The sequence below is a fragment of the Mercenaria mercenaria genome, chromosome 6 (genome assembly GCF_021730395.1).
Source record: "Mercenaria mercenaria strain notata chromosome 6, MADL_Memer_1, whole genome shotgun sequence".
NCBI lineage: Eukaryota > Metazoa > Mollusca > Bivalvia > Venerida > Veneridae > Mercenaria > Mercenaria mercenaria.
Window position 1 is genome coordinate 2,329,321 of NC_069366.1, and position 22,632 is coordinate 2,351,952.

At 35.4% G+C, this 22,632-nt stretch overlaps 1 protein-coding gene across 1 annotated transcript; it reads right to left on the reverse strand.

The window, feature by feature from the left end:
- Positions 1–1,835: 1,835 nt before the first annotated feature.
- LOC123543612 (uncharacterized) lies at positions 1,836–12,078 on the reverse strand. The gene is made up of 4 exons (XM_053544970.1): positions 11,913–12,078; positions 11,449–11,553; positions 10,476–10,677; positions 1,836–3,430 (listed from the first exon to the last, which is right to left on the reverse strand). The coding sequence occupies exons 2-4, from the start codon at positions 11,488–11,490 to the stop codon at positions 2,643–2,645; spliced, it is 1,032 nt and encodes a 343-aa protein (XP_053400945.1). The 5' UTR covers positions 11,491–11,553; positions 11,913–12,078; the 3' UTR covers positions 1,836–2,642.
- Between the last annotated feature and the right edge of the window lie 10,554 nt (positions 12,079–22,632).

Below are 22,632 nucleotides of genomic sequence, written 5' to 3' on the forward strand. Positions count from 1 at the left end.
GGAGATCCATTCACAAGTATGGCCTCTAGAGAGGTCACAAAGTTTTTCTATTTTTAGACCTAATGACCTAGTTTTTGACCACACATGACCCTGTTTCAAACTTGACCTAGATATCATCAAGATGAACATTCAGACCAATTTTCATACAGATCCCATGAAAAATATGGCCTTTAGAGAGGTCACAAGGTTTTTCTATTATTTGACCTACTGACCTAGTTTTTGAAGGCACGTGACCCACTTTCAAACTTGACCTAGATATCATCAAGGTGAACACTCAGACCGACTTTCATACAGATCCCATGAAAAATATGGCCTCTAGAGAGGTCACAAGGTTTTTCTATTATTTGACCTACTGACCTAGCTTTTGATGGCACGTGACCCACTTTCGAACCTGACCTAGATATCATCAAGGTGAACATTCTGACCAATTTTCATGAAGATCTCATGAAATATATGGCTTCTAGAGAGGTCACAAGGTTTTTCTATTTTTAGATCTACTGACTTAGTTTTTGATGGCACGTGACCCACTTTCGAAATTGACCTAGCTATCATCAAGGTGAACATTCTGACCAATTTTCATGAAGATCTCATGAAATATACGGCCTCTAGAGCGGTCACAATGTTTTTCTATTTTTAGACCTAATGACCTAGTTTTTGACCGCACGTGACCCAGTTTCGAACTTGACCTAGCTATCATCAAGATGAACATTCAGACCAACTTTCATACAGATCCCATGAAAAATATGGCCTTTAGAGAGGTCACAATGTTTTTCTATTTTTAGACCTACTGACCTAGTTTTTTATCGCACGTGACCCAGTTTCGAACTTGGCCTAGATATCATCAAGGTGAACGTTCTGACCAATTTTCATGAAGATCTTGTGAAATATATGGCCTCTAGAGAGGTCACAAGGTTTTTCTATTTTTAGACCTACTGACCTAGTTTTTGAAGGCACATGACCCAGTTTCGAACCTGACTTTGATATCATCAAGGTGAACATTCTGTCCAATTTTCATGAAGATCTTTTGAAATATATGGCCTCTAGAGAGGTCACAAGGTTTTTCTATTTTTAGACCTACTGACCTAGTTTTTGATGGCACGTGACCCAGTTTCGAACTTGACCTAGATATCATCAAAATGAACATTCTGACCAACTTTCATAAAGATCCCATGAAAAATGTGACTTCTAGAGTGGTCACAAGCAAAAGTTTACGGACGCACGGACGCACGTACGCACGGACTGACCACGGACGACGGACACCGCACGATCACAAAAGCTCACCTTGTCACTTTGTGACAGGTGAGCTAAAAACAGATTCAATGATTTCATTGGCATGTAAGTTCAGTGAACTTCATGTGGAGAATGCTGTATAAACTGGTAAAAACTCAGAATAAATTCATTGCATTATTCTGATAATAATACATATAATTCTTTATATATTTACAAATAAACAAGAAAAGTTTATGTTTTTTATAAAAATCTGCAGTCTCCCCCTATGGATAGTTGTAATAGTAGGCAAGAAAAAGAGAACAAGAGTTTGTTTCTTCTAATGAAGACATGAATTATAGTTAAGACTTATTCAATTTAAAGTTTCAAGTCAATAACTATAAAGAAACTGAGATATGTGATTTAATACAGAACCTAAACCAAAAAATCTGTGTCAGAAAGGGGCTAATTCTGACAAAATGCAGTTCAGAAATTATGGGGATGGTTTCTCCCCAATGAAGACTTTGGTGATAAGATATATTTTGAGTTTCAGTAAAAGCTTTGACAGTTATAGAGATATTTGAATTTATCAAAAACTTGACCAAAAATCTAAGTCAAAAAAAGGGCATAATTCTGTCAAATGCAATTCAGAGTTATGGGGATTGTGTCTCCTGATGTAGACTTTGATAGTAAACACATATTTTGAGTTTCAAGTAGAAAGCTTTGAAAGTTATAGAGATATTTGACTTTATCAAAAACTTTAACCAAAAATTCTAAGTCGAAAAAGGGGCATAATTCTGTCAAAATGCAATTAAGAGTTATGGGGATTGTTTATCCTGATGAAGACTTTAAAAGTAAAGATATACTTTGAGTTTCAAGTAAAATGCTTTGATAGCTTTGATGGGTGGACGGATAGCTCAGTGGTTTGCACACTGGCCTTCCAATCCTGAGGCCGGGGGTTCGATCCCCAGCAGCTACTCGGGAATTTTCAGAAACGCTTTTCAGTGTTTCCCACCTAACTAGAGGTGTACTGGTCAGGAACCCAGGCAATCCTTGCGTGTATCAGTGCTATACACTGGGCACGTTAAAGAACCAGGCTGTCTATTCGCAACGAGCTAGGCTAAGTTAGCCGGACAAGCCTGTATCTGATTTCTGATCTCTCTGTCGTGGGGGCTTTGTCTCACTCTGTCCCTCTGGTCAGATCGCTCTGTGTCTGTACTAGTAGAGGATGAATTATGCGCCCTGTGTGGCTGCATTTGAACTATGTAAAGCGCCTTTGAACGTGAAATTGATCATGAAAAGGGCGCTATATAAATCTGGTATAATAATAATAATAATAATAATAGTTATAGAGATATTTGACTTTATCAAAAACCTTAACCAACGCCAATGCCGGGGGGAGTACAATAGCTCGCAATATTTTTCTAATAGTCGAGCTAAAAACTAAACAAAGCCAAACATTGTGTACTGATGGCATCATTGTCCCCATGTGTACTGATGGCATTATAGTTCCCTTGTGTACTGATGGCATTATTGTTCCCACATGTACCGATGGCATCATTGTTCCCATGTGTACTGATGGCATTATTGTTCCCATGTGTACTGATGGCATCATTGTTCCCATGTGTACTGATGGCATTGTTGTTCCCATGTGTACTGATGGCATTATTGTACCCACATGTACTGATGGCATCGTTGTTCCCACATGTACTAAAGGCATCGTTGTTCCCATGTGTACTGATGGCATCGTTGTTCCAGTGTTTACTGATGGCATCATTGTTCCCACATGTACTGAAGGCATCATTGTCCCCTTGTGTACTGAAGGCATCATTGTCCCCTTGTGTACTGATGGCATCATTGTCCCCATGTGTACTCATGGCATTATTGTTCCCACATGTACTGAAGGCATCATTGTCCCCTTGTGTACTGATGGCATCATTGTCCCCATGTGTACTGATGGCATCATTGTTCCCACGTGTAATGAAGGCATCATTGTTCCCACGTGTAATGAAGGCATCATTGTTCCCACATGCACTGAAAGCATCATTATTCCCATGTGTACTGATGGCATCATTGTTCCCACATGCACTGAAAGCATAATTGTTCCCACGTGTACTGATGGCATCGTTGTTCCCATGTGTAGTTATGGCTTTGTCTACTCCATGTGTAATAATGACTTCATTGATGTCCCCATGAGTACTGATGGCATCATCATCATGTGTATCTGAAAAGTATCTCCAGGAATTTAGTAATGCCACATAAGGTCATATTCTGAAACAACCAAGGAACAAAGTAATTTATAGGTAGAGCAACATTAAAGGATCCTATCTGAAATCTGTACCAAATAATAGACATGTTGTCCAAATAGCAGAGCTGTAATTTAAAAAACAAGAGCACCGCCTTGCGGGTGCTGACGCTCATCTGATTTTTTTGTGTAATAGAAATATTGTCCTACCCATGATTTTCTAAGTCTAATAAGGGCCATCATTCTTGCAAAAAGCAGGATAGAGTTATGTTTCTTGATGTACAGTGTCCACTTATGATGGTGAAAAACTGTTGCAAGTTTTAAAGCAATAGCTTTGATAGTTTATGAGAAAAGTTGACTTAAACATAATACTCAACCAAGAAAATGATTTTCTAAGTCCAAAAGGGGCAATAATTATTGCAAAAAGCAGGATGGAGTTACACTGCTTGCTGTACAGGGTCAGCTTATGATGGTGAATGAGTGTTGCAAGTTTCAAAGCAATAGCTTTAATAGTTTAAGAGAAAAAGTTGATCTAAACATAAAACTTTACCAAGAAATCTGATATTTTCTAAGTCCAAAAGGGGCCATAATTCTTGCAAAAAGCAGGACAGAGTTATGTTTCTTGCTGTACAGGGTCAACTTATGATGGTGAACAAGTGTTGCAAGTTTCAAAGCAATAGCTTTGATAGTTTAGGATAAAAGCTGACCTAAACATAAAACTTAACCAAGAAAACTGATTTTCTAAGTCCAAAAGGGGCAATAAATCTTGCAAAAAGCAAGATGGAGTTATGTTTCTTGATGTACAGGGTCTGCTTATGATGGTGAACAAGTATTCCAAGTTTCAAAGCAATAGCTTTGATAGTTTGGGAGAAAAGTTGACCTAAACATAAAACTTAACCAAGAAATCTGATATTTTCTAAGTACAAAAGGGGCCATAAATCTTGCAAAAAGCAAGATGGAGTTATGTTTCTTGCTATACAGGGTCAGCTTATGATGGTGAACAAGTATTCCAAGTTTCAAAGCAATAGCTTTGATAGTTTAGGAGAAAAGTTGACCTAAACATAAAACTTAACCAGGCAACGCCGACGCCGACAACCGCTCAAGTGATGACAATAACTCATCATTTTTTTTCAAAAAATCAGATGAGCTAAAAAAAGGATGTAGCTCAGTAGTTGACAAAAATTTCAAGGCTGTATCTTAAGAAACAAGAGATCCCGGAGGGATCTTGGCGTCCACTACAGAAAAAGCTCTTTGATGGATCATTTGTGATTATAACTCAGGTCCATATACATATTGGAAATTAATTCATTTTTAATTTGACTTTTCATTTAACCTGGTGAGATAGTTCTCCTGTGACTGAGCAAAAAACAAAAATCAAAATTGTATTCAGCATGAATCCAATTTTTATCGATGACCACTTCACCTTAAAGCTTCACATTGATTTTGGAGTCAAAAGTCAAGGTAACAGCAAGTAATTACAAGAAAAGTGCACCATAAATGTTAACCAAAGGTGTGGGCACTCAATGATGCCAACACCAGATTGAGTAGATAGCTCTCCATACTTTCCTATACTATAGTCAAGCTAAAAACTTTCAAATTTGTTTTGCAATTCAAATTCATAGGCCTTAATATCTGCTAGCAAATATGGAATACCAGTTACTGCCAATTTCAGAAAAGCTCGCCGAATGGGCGTTTACATCAAACGCAGGTAGTAAATGACGTAGCTGTCACTGTAGTGATTGGTAAGAGAGTAATTTGATGACGCTTGTAGTTTGCTCCGCCCAAACGTATATTTCTATCGGTAGCAGGGGAAAGCAACCTCGTAAAGTGTTAGTTACAAAAGTGAAATATTACGGGAGTTTATTTCAGGATAATCCTGCATAATCATACATGTGCATGTACACATACGCTGCATATAGACTTAAAACTATTTACATTATAGATCTGAACTGTCTGAAGATCGACATTGATGTGTATAATTTGTATTTATAAGCAACTCTCGACAAAATACAACACAGCTGGTTTCATGTATTTATTCTGAATTGATGTATCTACAGTACGATTACCAGGTCATACGTGTTTACACGCTTTCAAACCAAAATTTTTCTACTTACATTTAATGAACTTTCTAATTTTTTTATTATGTTTTGTTTCAGCTTGTCACAGTGCTCAAGTTTTTCTTAAACTAGAAATGCTAAATTAAGGAAGCTGGAGTTAAGGTTACAAAACGCAATCTTTAATGTTTACAAAAATGAACTGTATATAGTCTTCGTATTATATCCACGGATGTCAGTCATGGATTTTTTTTCAAACGCGAAAAATACCGCTGATTATCGATGTTGTCTTCCACACTGAACTATAAGGTTCGTTTACCCATTTTGCTTTCAACTGTGAAAAAGCAAACTCTGCAATATTTATTTAAAACTACATGCAGTATCCTGTCAAAATACAACTGAAAGTTTTGTCCCTAGAATTGAGAACGTCTGGTAATACCTAGTACATGTTTGTATGATGCCTTTCTTCTGTTTCAACCTTTAGTCTAATTGTGGCAAGTGCTTCTGTCTTTGCGACCAGTGCCGACCAATATCAGCATGCACATCCGTGCAGTCTGATCATGGTCTGTACGGTTCGTCATTCAATCAGTATCTTTTTTGTAAGTACCCCTTTTAACAGTTAATGTTACTGTCCAAATTGAAAGATGAGATGGACAAATTTATTATAGAAATTTAGCAGGTTAAAGGTTAAGAGCGCAGCTTGTTGCATTTCGTTCTTGTTACACAGAGAATAGAAACCTAAGGTCATGCACTAGATTTTGTAATAAAAACTTTATTGTCGAGTTTACATGTCATGTTGATTGCTATTTTAGCGCGCCAATTCTGACTGATGTCACTCTATTGAACATGCTTTCAGGTCACTGTTATATTATAGCACTAAGTCTTGTTCAGTAATTCCTTTCTTCTACACATGTGTATCGGACAATTCTGTAAAGAGCGCAACGTACGCTGAGTGCGACCGATTAAATCGAGGGCAGTCTTGGCATTTTTATTGTATTTTCATTTTTGCTTAAAAAATTACTACAACTCGTTTAAATCGGTCAACCATGTTGTTGTACTTATATAATAGACTGGCCCGGTTTATAGATTGGTCAGGACTACGATATGTATTGTATTTTGCCATCGACTTATTTCTATAAAATGCTTCTTCCCCTTCTGTTTGGATCCGTCCCTGTTTACAAACACGTTTGTTTATTTTATGGACTGTTAATGGTGCAGATAAACACGCAGCTATTTTTTAATAAAAACTAATAAGCATTTCCTTTCCTACAATGCGATGTAATCCGAGTGTCGGTAAAAAATACAAAGTGATGCGGTCACTATAATTATACCTCCGAGTCTGATTACCACATCCAGTCTTCCAGGTTTCAAGTGGGTTAATTTAGGTTGCCTTTATGCTGTCTATTTCGATCTTTCCAAGTTTGACGCCGAGAACTGTCGAAGTCAGACAAGCTTACGATAGGAAAATTATAGTTCTGATTTTAAACAAACAAAAGCACATGTGATTCTGATTAAATGCATATCATGGTCAGATGGTACGATCGTTAAAAACTAGTATTTGTGACAGGCAAAGTATAAGCAAGATCGCCTTTACAAACGCTGTGAACATAGAGGTGCAGTTTTCAGGGTTTCAGAAATCCCATGTCCGGAGCCCGGGGGCTACCAGAAAATTCTGTCGGGCTACTAAATTTTTTCAGAGCGTGCCCGGCGGGCTACCCTGAAACTCCGTATCGAGTAGCCCGGAAATCAATAATTTAGTCTTCAAATATAATTTTGATAGTTGTCTATAATCACCTTGTTTATCAAGGGATACATGCCCGAGGCTTTAATTATCTTAACACCTACTGTCACAATCGGCAAACAATTAACCATTTAATCCTACCGCAGGCAAATGTTTACAAAAACATGTGCAAGACTGAAAATAGACTGATCCAATAACATCAAAAGTTGCTGATAGGTATTGTTTAAAAACAATATGCAAACCAGTCTTAAAATTACGTCATTTTAGCGCCACCTGGCCAAAGTGTTACTTTTGGTTTTGCTGACCTCAATATTTATCAAGCGATCAGAAGGAAACAAATATTTGATTTTGAGGCAGTTTAAGTGCCTACACTGATTGGTTTATATGCTTTTCAATTTAAATACTTGCCTAACATGCAAAAAAATCGACCGTGATTTTGCAAAAATATCAGAAAGTATACAGAAATTTTGGACAAACATAAATTCGGATAAGTGAATACACAGTGTCAAGAAACTGAGATACGCTATATACGCGGTTCTAGTCTGTTTATTAAAGCAGGAAGATGTTTAGAATCAGACAGGATCAACTTTAAATAATTTTGAGATAAATTACAATTCATACAGCTCTAAGTTAGTAAGTTCTAATGGATTTGCAAGTTTATAAAAATTGATTTGCATTCCTCTTTTATTGCCATGTTGCTATAACTATCAGGAGTACTCCTGATGATATTTTCCAGTTTAAAAACATGTAGTTTTATGTTTTAAATGAGAAAAAGGAGTAATGATAATTGCTATTTAAGAGAACAAATTTATAACAATGTGCGTACGGCTAAAATTATGAAACCTCTAATAATTTATCATTCCATCCACTGTAGTATAGAGCACATAGTAATAAACCGAAATGGCCATTGCCAATAAACTTAAATGTTCGGGCTACCAGATTAAAATTTTGGTAGCCCAATGGGCTACCAATAAATTTGCAGATTTCTGAAACCCTGAGTTTTACTATCACCATGGTTCATACAGAATATCAGAGACAAAATTCAAGTACTTTTCAAGGACTTTTTACAATTTTTCAAGCATTATTTTTTTTCAAAACCACGACCTAATCTGAACAACTTTTGTTATGTAATGCAAAAATAAAACAACCATCACTTGTCACACCTTTGAAAATGACGTAATTCGATTATTAGATTGATGTGGTTCACTATTTTGCTGAGGTTTAACGCTTTTCTTGTGATTTTTTAGCGCACTTATACTAATGATACCTCAAAATTTTTTCACACGACATACAAATACACTTCGTTCTGTCTGCTCTATAGGGCTTCAGCCACTGTTTATATTCGTCTTTTGTCTCCCGCTTACTTGAGTAAACATGTTTATTTTTCTAACACATTTTAATTCACTGGAAACAGTCGCAAATAGCTAAAAATTGCGAGTTATTATTCCCCGTATTTTTTTAAACAGAAACGGAAACAAGCAAACGGTGATATAGTACTATTAGTAGAAATAGCACTCTGTAAATATGAAGTGTGGCCATAGACCACTATAATAGCATACGAGTGACCCGATCCTGCAATTTCACGAATTTATTTTCATTTTCTCCGATTTATTTTAAGCCTTAAATTCTTCTTGCAAAGCAAAGTTACGGAAAGAATATTTTCAAAGAGTGAAAGGTCAAATTCAAGGAGTTTTTTTCAAAATTCAAGTACTTTTTCAGGTTTTTTAGGGTTTTTGTCATTTTCAAGGAGTTTTCAAGGACTACCATCGAATTCAAGGACTTTTATAGGCCTGTGCGAACCCTGTATCACAGTTTTAAATAAAAAAATCTTTTGAGACACGTAAGTTCTATAGAATCTATTTTGTATTTACGACATAATCTGTAAAATACCAAAGCAAAGGATCGACATCAATTAGAATTTCATTGGAAAAGTTTCCGATATGAAAAAATATACATTATTTCATAGAAATCCGTCAAATTATTACAGAATGCAGAAGACATGTGGTATGCGATGTCATGAATACTTAAGTCAAACGGAAAAAAAGTAGAGATAAAACTAAGCTGTCAGTCGATTCCATCGCCCTTAATCAACTTCAGAGTTCTATGTCGACTTCTGTCGTATGATTTCTAGAATCCGAATTGTAGTAGCCATCCATCAGTTGACTGCTCCCATAGTCGAGTGGTTAGTTGTTGTCTTGAAATCACTGTAACCTCTCACTGACTGGGGTGGTGGAACGGGTACGAGCCTCCTACCGACCATATTTCTTTATGTGAGAAGTTTGCAGTTTCTTACGGAGTACGAGAGTCTAGTACTGGTTCTTCCCAGAAGCGATGCTTAATTAAGTAAACTAACCACCCGACATCAAAGAAGAACTGTTGAAATCTGGCGTTAAACCCAAGAAATAAATTTCCGCCGTGAGCTAGTTTTTGGCAAGGAGACTACTTAGTCATGAATCCCGAATCAAGTTTCAATTTGCTATTAATTAAAGCGAAATGAAGAAGCCCAGCACTTAAAGTTTTTAACTTCATGTACAACGGCTACATGACCGGAAGTTTAATCGTTGATAAGTAGGACCTAAATACATGTTCAATGTACGAAAATAAAAGATTCCAGTTAATTCAAGCATGTCAGAATCGCATGTTACACACAGAAATGCTTAGAGCTATTACCTTAATAACTTGAGTCATGTAGATCTATCTAAACAGTCTATTAATGTTTAAACTAAATATATAATTTTTAATGTGAAAAGTGATGCCCATCAGGCTATGATTTACAAATGTAAACTTAGATCCCTGACCAAGCGATAAAAATACACATTATTTTTTATCGACTTGTCACAAGGAAATCGATGTACATCGGTAACAGGAAAAAAATACTTCTAATGTATATGTGAAATGTCGGGAGAATGCGACGTTAATTAAGTTCAGTTTTACAGACATAATGTAATCCGTTTGAGAGCACGTACAAAAATGTTTGTTTTGAAACTGAGTCTGAGATACGACTAAAAACTGTAATATCATCCATTTTAAAAACCATAAATATACATTTATCACAGACTTCTCAGTTTAACTTGGCTCGCGTCTTGGGCGGAGTTTATGTAAATGACGGTTACAAAATAGCCACTCACGATAAGAAAATCGATATCAGTCAGTGACTAAATGTGTATGATGCAAACACTGAAACGGCGCGCTATTCTAAAATTGGCAGTAATTGTATAGTAAAACAAACCTGTCTTAAAATCCTGGCCGGTCTGGGGTCCTGTAAAAACTGAATGTGGTTTCTGTAACTGACCAGACTGCTGATAGAGATTTGGCTGTTGTTTCTTTACCTGGATGGAGGATATAGGCTGCTTTACCTGCTGGTACATCATCTGTTCTTGGCCACCTTGCTGCTTCAACTGACCACACTCTTCCATCTGCTGGACAGGGGCCTGAAATTAAAATAGACAGATCAGAAGTTACTTAAGCAGAGAACATCAGTGTGAATTAGTATTTTTTCCCTTATTTTCAATTACTAATTTAAAGTTAATTCACCAACAAGATCAGTTGGGTACAGTGTTAATTGACACTGAAACCATTATAAATATACTGAGCATTTTCCTTTTGACCAATCAAATGTTAGTATTTGTTTATAACACTGTCAGGTGAGCTACCTCAGAACCACCAGTATCAACATCTCCAAGGTTAAGTAACCTACTGATTCCATCTTCATTCTGGTCAATGAAAATAACAATTAACATGTGCTATTACTTTTCTGAAAGATGTTAATCATAAGAACAGAATATCAAAATGCAAGTTACAGCATTGAGACTTGTCCATTGAGTGTATATATTGCATATAATTAACCCTAGGTCATGTGAAGTCAAATCAAGTACCCCAAATAAAGATACATGTAGACTTAGAAAAGGCTTAAAAAAATACCCCTTAGCTGGTTCTTAGTTGGTTGGTGATTTAGATTCAAAGCTTGTCTTTCTTTTTCCTTAGGCCTAACACTTAGCATTTCTATTCATATCAACCTATCTTGGTGACATGGTATCAAAACAAAGTCACATAAGTCACATTCAGACAATTTTCATCACCAATCAATGCACTTCTGTGGAGATTTTTAGTTATTAGTGTTTTTTTTTAGTATTTTCTTATTTTCTGAGGTAATGACTGACCTTTTGATAATTATGTTGTTTTAAGTATATTAATAGACTTACTATTGGTTCAGCTGCAAAGTGTATCTTAAATTCTCTGTCCATAACAAAAAACTTGTCATTAAACTGAAGAAATCTCTCCACTCCATTGTAATCTGTGAAAAGTACCTGAAATGTATAATACACATTTTTCAGCAAAGCATTTTTGGGGGCTTCAAGAAAGCCTACTGCTCAACCAAGTCAGATTTGTCCAGTCAATAGTGGTAAATATTGCTTCATGTGATAAAATTTGACTGTCAGACCAGAATGATTTTCAAAGGCATCATTGCCACAAAATGTGGTCAAAATCCTTATGTTGTTGTAGAAACTGTATCAAGAGGGCCATGATTGCCCTAATCATTCACCTGAATATAGTTGCTTATGTTAACAAAATTTGTGACAGACTTTTTTCTGCCTGTTCACATATACTGGTGAAATACAAGAGGTTTTGTTTTTTTAACATAAAGGTATGAACTAAAATATTTTACCTCGCCTTGACAAAGCTCTAACTGACAATGAACATTTTTAACCCCAGGAATGGAAATAATGATGTCAGCATCTCTCGACCTTAAATAACAAAATAATGTACATGTAAATATAATGATTACCAGTATTTCTTTTCGGCTACCATAGCAGACTAATATGTACCATAAAAACGGGGGTCGCTATTACCGCTATCATACACCGACTAACTACCGCAGACGCCTAAAACGTACCACCAAAACGAGGGTCCAGATTACCGACATCGTACAGCGTAGGACTACCGGAATTTTTTATTTTTTCTTTGTATCTGGGGGGGGGAATTTGAATGCTTTTTATTTTTTGCAGAATTTGATCTGAAGTGTAAACTTTCATGTATGTTATTAACAAAACGGTATAAAATTAGTTAAACTAATAAGTTAAATCATTCATATGACAAACTAAATAATATTACGCAACAAATTACAGGTCTCCATAAAATTTAACAAGAGCACCGCCTTGCGGGTGCTGACGCTCATCTGATTTTTTTTGTGTAATAGAAATATTGTCCTACCCATGATTTTCTAAGTCTAAAAAGGGCCATCATTCTTGCAAAAAGCAGGATAGAGTTATGTTTCTTGATGTACAGTGTCCACTTATGATGGTGAAAAACTGTTGCAAGTTTTAAAGCAATAGCTTTGATAGTTTATGAGAAAAGTTGACTTAAACATAATACTCAACCAAGAAAATGATTTTCTAAGTCCAAAAGGGGCAATAATTATTGCAAAAATCAGGATGGAGTTACGCTGCTTGCTGTACAGGGTCAGCTTATGATGGTGAACAAGTGTTGCAAGTTTCAAAGCAATAGCTTTGATAGTTTAAGAGAAAAAGTTGACCTAAACATAAAACTTAACCAAGAAATCTGATATTTTCTAAGTCCAAAAGGGGCCATAAATCTTGCAAAAGCAGGATGGAGTTATGTTTCTTGCTGTACAAGGTCAACTTATGATGGTGAACAAGTGTTGCAAATTTTAAAGCAATAGCTTTGATAGTTTAGGATAAAAGCTGACCTAAACATAAAACTTAACCAAGAAAACTGATTTTCTAAGTCCAAAAGGGGCAATAAATCTTGCAAAAAGCAAGATGGAGTTATGTTTCTTGCTGTACAGGGTCAGCTTATGATGGTAAACAAGTATTCCAAGTTTCAAAGCAATAGCTTTGACAGTTTGGGAGAAAAGTTGACCTAAACATAAAACTTAACCAAGAAATCTGATATTTTCTAAGTACAAAAGGGGCCATAAATCTTGCAAAAAGCAAGATGGAGTTATGTTTCTTGCTATACAGGGTCAGCTTATGGTGGTGAACAAGTATTCCAATTTTCAAAGCAAAGCTTTGTTTAGTTTAGGAGAAAAGCTGACCAAAAACTAAAACTTAACCGGGCAACGCCGACGCAGACCCCGACCCCGAGGGCCGACGCCGACGCCGCCCCCGCTCAAGGTGACAAAAACTAAATCTTTTTCTTAAAAAAAATCAGATGGCTAAAAAAAAACCCCAAACGCCCTCGTCGCAATAATGTTCTAAAATCTTTGTTTCGTTTTTTGTTGTTTAAGAAAAACCCTTTTTTCGCAATTAAGGGAAAAATTACCCCCAAAAAAAACCAAATAGTTTTGATGGTTTTGGCCCCCCCGGTAATTACCAAAAACTCTTTTTTAAAATTTAAATTTAAAACCTAAAATTTCTACCCCTAGGGAAATTTAAAGTATTTTCCCTCGTCGGCATTATGCGGCCCCGGCATTTTAAGTCTGAACCCCGGGGGCCCTCCCACGGGAGGTTTTTGTAGACTTTTCCCCATTTTACTTTCATGTGGCACTAGGGATTTTTGAATTTTTTCCATAAAAAAAAAAAATTTCACTGGGGGAAATCAGAAATAGTGTACTTTTATCCCATACGGAAAGTAATATTTTAATTGATTTGAAATTGGAAACTTTCCAAAAATCCACTTTTGGAAATTCCCCCAAATCTGATTTGGAAGTACCCAAAACGCTCCCCCCCCCACGGGAAATCTGAGAAAGGGACCTTTAAAGCCTCGTTCTGAAAACCCTTTTTTGCTACCCAAAATCAGGCCTAATAACCCCTTTCCCAAAATTGACTTTTGAAAATTTACAATTTTAGTCTTTAATGTACAGATAGCCGGCTAGTTTCAGCCCGTGGGCCCACTTGGTTGAAAGCGAGGGGCCCCTGGTTCAAACCCCTAAATAAAGCACATTTTTCTTACCTTTGCCCATTCAAACCCAAAGTCGTTGATTGGAAAAAAAAAAATAGAAATTTCGGCCCCCAAAATATCCAGAAACGAATGTGAAGGGGGTTCGTTTCAGATCTTCTTTTTAAGAAGAAAAAAGTACTTTAGTCAGGTTGGTAATTTTTAAACAAACGTTTAATTTTTTTATGCCGAAACGGAAAATACCATCCCCCAATACGCTTTTTCCCAATTGCAACCCTGGGACGTGTGTAAAATTATCCACTAGGGAAAAGTATTGAAACTTTTAAAATTTAAAAACTCAAAATGATTTAAATTACCCAAAGTCCCAATTTGGAAATTTTTTTTACTTTGGCTCCATGCTTTAAAGCATTTAATGCATGGAAAACTCTGGAATCTTAAAAAAGGGTAAAATTTTTCAGAAATTTCCCCTTGGGGCCCTTTGTAACCCCATTATTTTAAAATTATAGTCCGGGTCCATAATAAGGGAGATACATTCGTGCACTTGTAATTCTGAACCCTCTCACTGAGGGAGTTTCACAGGTTCGAGCGTGCTTTTGACTGGATTTTATGGGGAAAAAGTGGGCTTTGTTAAAGGTTTTGGGCCCATCAGAAAGGTTTTTCCCCCCGGGAAAACAAATTTTTTAATTTGGTTTCCCTTTGATATACCCGGAATAATGAAAAAAATTTGGCAGTAAATGCAAACAAAAACGATTTCAAAAAATTGATTTTTTTTCCAAAACCCCGTAAGAATGTTTTTTATGAAATGAGATCTTACAATTTTTCATTATAGGGATTAAAAAATTTGGGTCCCTTTAAATTGTGATTTTAAAAAAAAAGATCTGGAAATTCCCACGCAACTTTTGGGGAATAGGGTCAAATTTAGATATAATCCCAAATTGAAAAATTCGTTTTTTTTAAAAAAATCTGTTGAAAGCCCGGAAAGGCATAAAAACTAAAAAAAAAACACTTTTAGCTATATTATAGTTTTACCCAAGTGTCATTCAAAATTTTGAGTTTTTTTTTGACACTTTTGCTCATAAAACACCAAAAAACAGTTTAAATGAATATGAATGAACCTTAAAACGTATAGTTACGAAATTTACATGGTCCGACCCGTGCCCAAAGGTAGGTGACTAAAAGTAAAAGCAACAAAAATTTTTAACAAAAAATTTTAATAAGGAAAAAATAATAAAATTTAAACCAACTAAAATGAAAACATTTCCCAAAAAAAGGCAGCCCGAAAGAATGGTTTTAGAAAAGAAACATAAAACCAAAGCTACAAAACCCTTTGAACAACGTATTTGGGGAAAAAAAATTTTTCTTGAAGACATTTATTAAAGTCCTGAAAAAAAGAAACGGGTAGGGAAAAAAGTAAAACTTTAAAAAGAAACCCCCCCAAAAAAGACGGGAAAAAAAAAAAAAATATATATATTAAATTTTAAACAAAAAGAAAGTTGAAAAGGCTTTAACAGTTGGAGGATCATTCACATACAAATCTTCGCAAAAGTTAACATAGGCATAGGGAATGTTACAAAAAAAGTTCACAAAAAGGGCATGAAAAATTTCCCGTTTTTTTTGTTAAATTTTGGGGTACTGTAGTCCTTTTAAAAACTGAGTAAGAATAAACCCAATTTTGTGAAAACTTACGCCCAATAACCTTTAAAATCTATAGATCCCATGAAATTTTTTAAATAGCCGTCAAAAGACAAGGGGTGGGGGGGGTAGGGAAATTTAAGTTTTTTTAAAAGGGAACCCCATAGAAAGAAAAAATGCCCAAAAAATTCACTGTGAAAAACCCATGTCTTTAAGGTTAAAAAACTGTTTAATAAGTTTTTGTGTCTATATTTAATATGGTCCGGTTGTATATTTTTAAAATTCAAATCCCATATTACAATGAAAAAAAACCAAGAACCCAAAATTTTTTATAAAAACCTGTTTTTCTTGACTTTCAAAATTTGAACTTTTAAACCCCTTTTCCCCCTTGGACAGCTCATATTAGAAAAGAAATATTGAGTGCAAATTAAAATTAAAAAAGATGAACCCTCCAAAATTTCTCTTTCGTACAAAACATCCCCAAAAAACCCCCACAACCCCTGAAAAAAAGTGTCCCCCAAAGTAATTTTGGTCACTAATCTTAGACACATTTGTTTCTTTCCCCAGTTTGTCCCTAGTGCCCCGTTTTCCCAGCCCGCCAATTTTCCCTTTTCGTTTTTCCAAAAAAATTTTTTGGCATTTTAGGGGGTGTTCTTTTTTAAAAAATGCCCCTTCCCTGGGGTTTTTTTGCAACCGTTATTAAAAAATTTGAAGGAAGGGATTTTTATTAAAATGTAGAAAAAAAAAAGCAAAAAAAAAAGTATAAAATTTTAAAACATTTATTTAAATTTGAAAAGGTTTAAAAATATACAAAAATCGCTTTTCTGATTTTCCCCCTTTTTTAAAAAAATTTCCATAAAAGGGAGGGTTTTGGATTGGGGGGTCTTATGGATTCCCCCGGTTACCCAAACCCCCCAAAAACAAAACGCAAAAATCCCAAAGCCTCCCTAAAAGTATTATTAAAAAGATCACGGGATTAACCATGAAAATAGATGAAAAATTTTAAATGAAAGCAAGACTTTTGATTTTAACTAAAGCCAATTTCCTCTGGAACGGGTTTTTGTACTTAAGGGCTGGATACCGAAACTTTTTAATCCTGCCCTAAAAAATTAACCTTTTTAAAGAGCATTTTAATAATAAATGCAAAACCCGATTTTCCTTTCTGACATAATTAAAAAATTTTTCGGGGAAAATTTGGGATTCAGAGAAAAAAAAATTTTGAGTACTTTTTTGGGGGATTGGGGTGACTTGGGGGACCCGACCCAATTTAATCTAGAGTAAAAAAAGTCCGTTCACAAAATGGGAAAAGATCAATAATCCCCATGAATCTTTAAAACAACTTTAAAATAAAAAAAAATTTTTTAATAAGAAGAGAAATTGGGTAAAACCCTTGGGGTTTGTCTTTACATTTGTTAAAACCCAAAATTATAAACTTTGGGTGTTCGGAGAAAACCGGGCGGTTTTTGTTTCTTTTCATCAACAAAATGACAAGAATTTTTTCGCCCTGAAAATTAAAGTTTAAATTTAAAGCGAGTCTGAAAAACTCTCGGCCAAGGGTATAAACTCCCCTGCGTTTTTTTGGGTTTTCCCCCAAACCCTAAAACGGTAACTAGCTTCCATACTTGCCCCATGTTTCCATCTTTTGTTTTCGAGGGTTTTTAATAGCTGTCCTTTGTTTATTGTACTAACCGAAACCGGAAATTAAATTTTTTAAAAACATGAAATTTCTTTAATTCCTGCCAAAAACCTCCTTCTGTGGGACAAATTTCTGTGGTTTCAAATCAAAATGGCAAGAATTTCCGCCCTATTTTAAGAGACCCCAAAATGGGGTTTTCGTTTTGAGGAGGCTGCATTTTTGGTGGGTGCTTTCCTTTGTATTTGTCTTTGTTTTTTTCGAGCTGGCAAAAGGGAAAACCTGTGCCAAAAGGGGTGTGTCTAAAAAAGCAAATATACGGTTAACCAGATGTTTTAACAACCTTCCCGTTAGTTTTTATTTTTTTTTTTCCCCTAAATAAACCATTAAATTTCCAAAAGGGGTATGAAAAACGCAAACTGCTAAAACGAAAAATTTTTAAAGGGCCCCTTTTTAATCCATTCTATTTAAAAAATGTTTTCCCATTTATCTTTTGATACTGCAACACTCCCCTTTACGAGTAATTTTCCCTGGGAGAGCCCCGTGTAAAAAGAAACTTAAAAGTGAATGGACGGGAAAAAAAGTAATACACGATCTGTATTGCAAGCAAAGGGAAAAAGTTGGGTTTGTGTTAAAAAAAAAAGAAGGATTTTAAAAGAAAAAAGCAGGGTTTAAAAAAAACAGGTCTATCTGTTAAGCATTGTGTGCAAGTTGGTTACACCCCGTTTAAACGGTTCAGGGTTGGGGGGTTGGGACCAAATTTAAATGGAAAGGGGAAATTTCCCAAAACACTAAGGGGCGGAAAAAAAAACGTACTTTCAGTAATTCCGGGGGGAGTGAGGATCTAAGAAAAAAGGGGGGGTTTCATAAGTTTGTTGCGGGGTTTGGGGGAAAAGGGGGGGGGGCTGCATAGGGAGGAAAATGGGTACAGCAACCCCAAAAAAATCTGCAAATAAATTTCCCCAAAAACTTTGCCGGGAAAAAACCCAATTTCAAATTTTGTTTCCGCCTGTAGTTTTCTCCGGGCCTGTCACAAGAACTTTTAGAAAGTAGACTTTTGTGAGGGAAAATTGGGAAATTTTAAGGCAGGGGGAAAAATTAAATTAAAAAAATTTTAAAAGAAATTAAGTGGGCTTCCACTGCGGAAAGTTACCCGGGGGGAAAAGGGGTTATACAGTAACAAACCTTTTTCCTGTAATATATTTTTTCCCCATTACCACAGTAGTTTTAAAAGAAAGGGGATGCGAAAACCCCAAGAGAATGCCCCCGGGTTAATTTAAAACATATTCACAAAAAAAATACATGTACTTTCCAAAAGGAGCCGTGGCCGTTTTTTAAAAAAAGTTTACTTTTAATAAATAACATTAACTGTTTGTTTTATCTGCAAAAAAATACCATAGTGAATATTGCCGGAAAAAAAAAAAACTATAAATTGTGGACAGTGTGTTTTTACCAATACCACAAATGGAATAAATGCCATTTGTGGAAACCGTTTTTAAAATAAAAATTTCCCCCGCATAAAAAAAGTGAAAATTTTTGTTAAAATTTCCCCTTTTTTTTTAATTTCGAAAAAAAAAAAATTTTTTTCCCCAAAAAAGGGAATATGCCTAAGGAAATGGGGCAAACCCCCAAATTTTTTGGTTTCGTATTTGAAACCCGCCCGGGAGCCCGCCTGCAAAACTAGCGGTAAGGGGGAACCCCAAAAATAGGGCTGATTTTGGCGTCTTTAGGGAGGTTTCGTTTGGGGTAGATAGTGGGTTTGTCGAAAGGATATTTCCCAAAAAAAAAAAATGGTAAGGTACTCTTTCAAAAAATTACAAATTTTTGTAAAATATTACCAAAATTGGGAAGTTTTATTTTTTAAAGGGAAAAATTGAAAATTGTAAAAATAAACTTTAAAGAAAATGAAAGAAATTACCAAAATGGAAACATTTGTACATTTGCCCTTTAAATTTTTGTAAGGGTTTGTAGAAGAAAGGTTCTAAAAAAATTAACTTTGAATGTTTAAAATCTTCAAACCCAAAAATTAAATTTAAAGATTGTTTTAAAAAAAGATTTGGTCAAGAAGGGGATTTACATTATTGCTGGCTGCTGCTTTCCCTCAAAATTTTCATGATTTTTGGGTTAAAAAGAACAGTTTTACAAAGGGAAAAATTAAAAGAAATTCCAAACTTTTTAATCAAGCCAAAATTTGGAAATTTTTTTGGGGAAACCCTTTCCCCCTTCGGGTTTCCCTTTCTGACAAACAAAAAATGTCGGGTCTGAAGAAATTCTGAAAAAAAGGGAAAAAGTACATTTTGAAAAAAACTAAAGACCCAGAATTTAAAGCCCGGTTGTGTAATATTTCCAGTAAAACCCTTTTGGAAAAATATTTCATGAAAACAACCACCCTTTAAAAAAAAACTTTATTGAAAAAGGGTATCCAGCTTGGGTTACAGAAACAGTGGTTTTTCTCGGGTTTTCCGCTCGGAGAAATAAAGTACGGGGTTGGCACCTGCAATCTTTCCCATCACCAAAGCTGGGAAAAATTTCCCATAACCTATTTTCCATATGAATTTCAATTGGTTTGGGGAAATGCTTAAAACCCCACCCCCTTCGTAACCCCCCACCCTCAGGGCACTTGAAAGTGTTTGGGGCCCTGGGGAAAAACAGTGGAAAATTTTTTTTGGGCAAAATTTTTAGGGGGGGTTTTTGCGAATTTTGACCGTTTTTTAAATTTTTTCGAAAAAAAATTTTTCCCCTCGAAAAGGAGGGAAAAACTATTCACCCCAAAAATTTTAAAATTAGTTTTAAAAAAGAAAATTAAATTTCAAGGGGATGAAAGCATATAAAATTTTTGGGGAATTGGAAACAAAAAACCCTTTTTTTCTTAATCGCAAAAAAAGGGACAAGAATTTTTCTAACCCAAATTTAAATGTAGGTGGAAGGGAAAATTAAATAGGTTGGAAGGGGGTTTTTTAAATTTTTGGTCATTAATTTTTTTGAATTTTTATCACAAGACCCAAGGGGGGGAAGAAAGACAAAAACGGCTAAAGTCAAATGGGCGTTGACAGCCAAAAAATTAATTTTCCAAATTTGGGAATATCATTAAAAAAAAAATAGCTTTTTAATTGCAAAGCATGGTCAAAATTGCCTCTCCTTTTGTCCCCCGAAGCCCTGAAAAACAATGCTTTTCTACGTCCCCTCAGACCCTTTTTTAAATGTGTGCATTTTTTGTATTTTTTTAAAGTAAAATTTACCCAGCCCAGGGAGGGAAAGGGCTGTGTCAAGTTTAAAATAAACATATATAACAAATAAAAAAACCGTTTAAAACTGAACACTAGAACACTTGGTGCCGCTGCTATGGGTTTTTATGATGCCCTACTCACCAGCCCATCCCCAAAAAAAAAAGGCGGGGGCATCTTGTGGCCAAGAACAATAAGCTTGCCCCAAGTTTGAGATTCTAAAGAAGATAACTTTTTAACGTCCCTGAAAAATAAGCCTAAACCCAAATTTTAAAAATTTAGGGCCTGTTTCTTTTGGAAACATGAGGAAATGGGTTGGCCTTTGACCTGCTAACCCCAAAAACAAAATGGTCTGAACCCTATACTCACCAAGACCCCCAAGTTTTTATTAAACCCCCAGGCATTTAAATGGGTTTTCCCGTAATGAGCAGAACAAAAATCCCAATTAAAAAACTAAATGTCACTTTAAACCCTTTAAAACCCTTTTACCAAATGACCCCAATATCAGTATCTAGGGCCCAAAAAGCCACAAGATGATGATCAAACCAAGCTTTCTAATAAGTGAGCGAAATTTTAAAAATGAAATGAAGCCCCAGCGCCAAAGTCAAAGGGACCCCCGTGGTCCGAAAATGGGTACGCAGGGACACAAAAAAAGCAACCCGTTTAAATGTTTTTTCCCCGGGTCCCGATCGCTTTTTTCTAAAAAGTTTTTCTGTTTAAAAAAAACTTTAAAAAAATTTAAAATTTAAAATTTTTAAAAAGTGAAAAATGAAAGTTTAAATATTTCCCCTTGACCTTGGGTCAAAATTTGGGTTTCCATTAAAAGAACCTGGGCAATTAATTGTTTTTTAAAAGCCAATTATTTTTACACTAACAGTATTTCTAGTTTTGGTCCCCTCTGCCACCCAGAGGGCCTTTTTTAAACTGAAGTGACTAAAAATTTTTTTTCTAGATAGGTAAAATCCCCCGGGTGGGGGGGGGGGCCCCCGAGTCAGGACTTTAAAATGGGGAAAAAGGGCCACAAAACAATGCCACTTTTAACATATCCCAAACTCTGGGACAAAAACTTTCCCGAGCAAAAAGCTTTTTTTTTTTTTTCTGTATACTCGTAGATTCAAAAGACCACAAGGGGGAGGGCCCAAAATACACCTGGGACATAATTTGTAAATCTTTGGGAAAGAGTTTAAAATGGGTAACTTTTGGGAAAGTAGTGGGTTATTAAAAAATTTTTTCAAAAATTGGGGAAAAGTAGGTAGCCTAAAAAAGTAAAGGAAAAATAAGGGCCTGCCCTTGGGCAAAACTGCAAACACCCTTTCCCCTTTTTTTATTTCTTTTCCCTTTTTTCCATGGGAAAATCGATCCCCCTAATCATATCTTATTTCATGCCCCATCAATGTCCCCCAATCGAATTTAAAACTAGTGGGGGATTTTTCCCTTTTTTGTGCGTGAAAATTAAAAAGTTCGGATGCCTTTGGTCGTCGTTGATAAAAATTTCCCCCCCACCCCCTGAAAAAGTTCCATCAATGCTGAAAAAGAAACAAATTTTTAAAAAAGTAGTTAAATATCTTTTTTTTTAAATTTTTTATTTCCTGTTAAAAATTTTTTTTTTTTTTCCCCCAAATTTTGCCCAGGGGGGATGGCTCTTTTTTTGATTTTGCATCCCTTTCCCGTTTTATCACAAATTACCAAGTGCAAGCAGGAAAATTTTTTCTTTGTTCAAATCAGCATCTTTTGGGATGCGGGGTTTTGACAATTTTTAAAAGTAGTGATAACCATGTGCGTTTTGGGTTAAGTGGATTTATGTTGTTTTAGATTGTAAAGGGTAATTTCGGTTTGTATAACAAAAGGGGGTTTTTTTAAAAGAATTTAAATTTTTGCTTGATTTAAAAAAAACAATTTTATTTAAATTTTAAAGGGAAAGATGGAAATGGGGAAAAGGGTGCCAAAAATATATTTCCCAGTACATACTATCCTAAAAATACTAAAAAACTTGGGGAAAAAAGTTAAAATCGTCAGAAAAACCTGTGCTTTTTTTCCCA

Bases quoted from the DNA above. Each gene is read 5' to 3' on its own strand.
- LOC123543612 (XM_053544970.1), bottom strand. From the start codon at position 11,490: ATGGACAGAGAATTTAAGATACACTTTGCAGCTGAACCAATA. The intron at 10,678-11,448 runs GTAAGTCTATTA...TTTTAATTTCAG, and splicing joins ACTTTGCAGCTGAACCAATA to GCCCCTGTCCAGCAGATGGA. The intron at 3,431-10,475 runs GTTTGTTTTACT...GATACTTTTCAG, and splicing joins CGGCCAGGATTTTAAGACAG to ATACACATGATGATGATGCC.